The sequence below is a fragment of the Epinephelus moara genome, chromosome 6, assembly GCF_006386435.1.
Source record: "Epinephelus moara isolate mb chromosome 6, YSFRI_EMoa_1.0, whole genome shotgun sequence".
In the NCBI taxonomy this organism is placed as follows: domain Eukaryota; kingdom Metazoa; phylum Chordata; class Actinopteri; order Perciformes; family Serranidae; genus Epinephelus; species Epinephelus moara.
In genome coordinates, this window is record NC_065511.1 from 33,359,673 (window position 1) to 33,363,413 (window position 3,741).

Consider the following 3,741-nt stretch of genomic DNA (forward strand, 5'->3'; position numbering starts at 1 on the left):
TATACTTTGATTTTTTTTTAATGATTTTGGACCATATACTATACTATGACTTGTTTTTCATGATTTTGTACCACATACTGTACTTTGACTTTTTTTTCATGATTTTGGACCACATACTATACTATGACTTTTTATCATGATTTTGGACGATATACTATACTATGACTATTTTTTCATCATTTTGGAAGACATGCTTTTCTGTGACTTTTTCCATGGTTTTTGATGACACACTATACTATGTCAAGATGAGGAAAAAGAGTTAAAATTGGGATTAGTTGCTATTATCACAAGGTCACTAGATACTGTACTACACAATTTTCCAAAAATTGCAGCATTAAACATGCATATTAAATGATGACAACCCAGACACAAAGAATAACAAGCATTTGTTACAGCTTTGACATGTTGACAGGAAAATAAATACATCTTGGGCTTTCGTGTGTTAAATTTTCTTTCTGTTGTTTTTACTTCCTGCAGAGTTCTCTGATCTGTTGCCTGATGACATGATACCCAAGAACTACATGACCTTCAGACACGTGGTTCCTGTCTCTGCCTCCACTGGGTTTGGCATCGACCGCTTGAAAAGTTGCATCCGGGAATCACTTGATGAGGATGCAGCAGTGGCAATAAAAGCCATCCATCATGACAGACTGCAGGCACTGCGGCACCACTCGCAAGAGCATTTGTGATAAACCTGTACAACATATGAAGCATTCAAATGGACCTACAGTGTAAAATGGGGCAGATGAACAGCAGCCTCTGAGAAACACCTGTGACATACAGTGAAGAACTGTCCACAGAAGTGACGGGATGACTTTCTCATTGACCGTCTCAGCCAAAACATCCAGTGTTTTGGGGCTTCTGGGGTTCAGCACAGTTTCATCTGTGTTTGAAAAGTCTTGTTTGGTCAAACGTTGTTTTCAATATCTAAGCCACAGTTAACACGGTACATCTTAATTCAGAAAAAATACACTGTAATGGATTGATATGCCCACCATGAAAGGATGTTGGTTAAGCAGTCTAAGTTCTATCTAATGCCAGATAAATTAAATAATACAGAATGTAGAGTTGGGTTGATTTTTATTTTGTCCAGTCCAATGTGCAACCTGAAAGCAATTTGATTATACAGTATGCAAACCAGCTGAACCAGCATTTGTTAGTTAAAAAGCAGCCTACATCAGCAACCTGTGCCAGTGGCATCACAACACTAAATCCAACTTGTTTTGCATCAGTATTAAACAGTGACGACATGATTAAACATTATGTTTGTTCAGCTCTGATGTTACATGATGCGATGTGATAGTAGGACACTCGCTTGTTGTTGGGACATGGTGTCGTGTTCCAATCGGGGGCGGCTGCTGCATCAAGTGTATAAAATTCAGTATCCTGGTCCACTGTTTTGCTTAGTAACAAACCGGTTTGAACATTTTTACACCCACTGAACCCTAGGATGTTTTTATCAACTGGTTTCTTTTCTATTTCATCCAGTTGCTCACAGAGATTAAAATTGTATTTATTTTTTTATTGGCGTGTCTTGTTGGGATGATCTGATCCAGCCTTCTCTCCTCAGTCGCCAATTCTGATACTTCAACTCTGGATTTCTGCCAATACACTCTCTTTTTTCCAAGTTTGAAATTGTTGAACTCATTTTTCTGTAAGGTAACACGAGGCCAGGGATTATTACTGTGGCACCTAAGACCTAGTCAGCTGTGACTGCATGCAGATCACTAATAGTTCAATCAGGAGAGACTTGCTCTGAGAGAAGGCACATATAGAAGTTAAATGTCTTTTGCGATTAGACCCCATCGTGATGTAAAGACGTAGGAGATTAGGGATCCCCCACCCCTGTGGAGTCTAGACGCTGGTGGTGGTTATGGTGGTGGTGATGAGATGAGATGAGATGAGATGAGATGAGATGAGGGAGCTGAGGATCTGGGTGTGAAGAGGAGTGGGCTTTTGATGAGCTGGTCCTGGGCTCTCGCTAAGGTGACTGGAGGTGAATGGGGTGGAGGAGGGTGCGACGATTCTGCCTAAAATGACAGCTGACAGGAGCAGAGAGGAGAACAGATTTAAAGTTTAGTCAGACAGATTGTTGGAAGTGGTGGGAGTGGGATCGAGAGAGAATTGTGAATAACATTAAGTCTTCCTGACTGAACTACTAGTTAGATCTGTGCATCCCGATCGTGTTGCTTATTTACCATATTGTAATACAAAAGAATGAATGAAGTCAGTTTTCCATTATACCTGTAGTGTTTTTAGAGTTATTAGAAATGTCAGCATAGACAGATGTGTTGATGAAAGTTTTATTTTATATTAAATATATTACAATACTGAATGATTAAGAGGAAAAAAAATATGGGGATTGATTTTTGCATCATCAGTCTGTACAGCATACAGGCAAAATTAAAAAAAAAAAAAAAAAAAAAAAATGACAGCAACTTCAGTATTTAGATTTGAACTAGTACATGTGGGGGGGTTCAAGGTCCCTGCAGCAGAGTGCTGATGTGTCTGGCAGGATGGGACCACATGATTGAGACTGGGTGGTACACGGATACATTCAAGTCTCTGGCCAGAGAGAGACAGACAGCTCATCTGTGGGGACGTTTCTGCCAGAGTCGTCCTGTTAAGGATCTGTCAGTCCAGCCGTGTGCGCAGGCAGACGCAGCAGATATGTTTGGAGGATTGGAAAAAAAAAAATCGCTGCAGCCTGCGTGGTCCCATCCTCAGCGGAGAGTCCTCAGAATGTAGTAGAGTGCAACGTCCATGACACTAGGACAAAAGTCTTAGCACAGTATTCTGATTCTAAAAATCAAGAGCTCTGAGGCGTAGCTCTCCGCAGCCTTAAGTAGCCCAGGAAGTAGACTGGGCCACTGGACACTGACCAATACTTAAAGAAGACCAGAGCAGAGAAGAAAGCTCTGGTTAGAAGGCAAATCATGAGCCCATACAGATCTCATTTACAACATTATATGTGTCCAAACCTTATATGATACAGATGAGCACATGCCAGAGGAACGACCACTTCTATTGGCCCCAGGACAAATGTGTTTCAAAAAATTGTCTCCATTCAAACTCATCAACACACATAATTACAATAATGCACTTAATTACTGTTTGAATCGTTGCTGTACATAACGCTGAGAAAAAAGTGAACATTACAAAGGTACTTAATAAAAAAGATACTAGTAGCAATATTAGTCCAATATTGTGAAGATCGTATTACCTATACAGTCCTAATGCATACATGAATTACAAATGAACGAGTGCCCACACCGCAACAAAACTAAACAACGGTAAAATGACAGACAGGAGGCTGTAGGACAACAACGTCTACACAAGGTAGAACAATGAGTTGTAACTGTACAAAGAACTTGCTTTGGGGGAACGATATGGGATTAGTCTCCAAAAAAAAAAAATCGAACTTAAAGGGACAGTTCACCCCAAAATCAAAAATACATATTTTTCCTCTTACCTGTAGTGCTGTTTATGAGACTACATTGTTTTAGTGTGGGTTGTTGAGTGTTGGAGATATCTGCCTTTATTAGACAGGACAGATCCAGAGTGAAGGGGGGAGAGAAAGGGGGACGAAATGCAGCTAAGGGCCATGGGCTGAAACCAAACCCACGGCCGCCGTGGGAAGGACAGAGTCCCTGCACATGGGGTGTCCGCGCGGCTTGTGGTGTGCCAATTTTTTTTTTTTTTTTAAACTCTTGCCGTTCAATACAAATATTCGACAATTTG

The 3,741-nt window shown here is 40.7% G+C and overlaps 1 protein-coding gene across 1 annotated transcript in view; it reads left to right on the top strand.

Annotated features, from left to right (window-relative positions):
• Positions 1–1,635, top strand: part of gtpbp10 (GTP-binding protein 10 (putative)) — a 7,461-nt gene extending 5,826 nt beyond the window's left edge. Inside the window, exon 10 of the mRNA XM_050047776.1 lies at positions 478–1,635. Coding sequence (XP_049903733.1) covers positions 478–689 — 212 coding nt within the window. The 3' untranslated portion in view covers positions 690–1,635. The remainder of the gene's footprint in view (positions 1–477) is intronic.
• Positions 1,636–3,741: the final 2,106 nt, after the last annotated feature.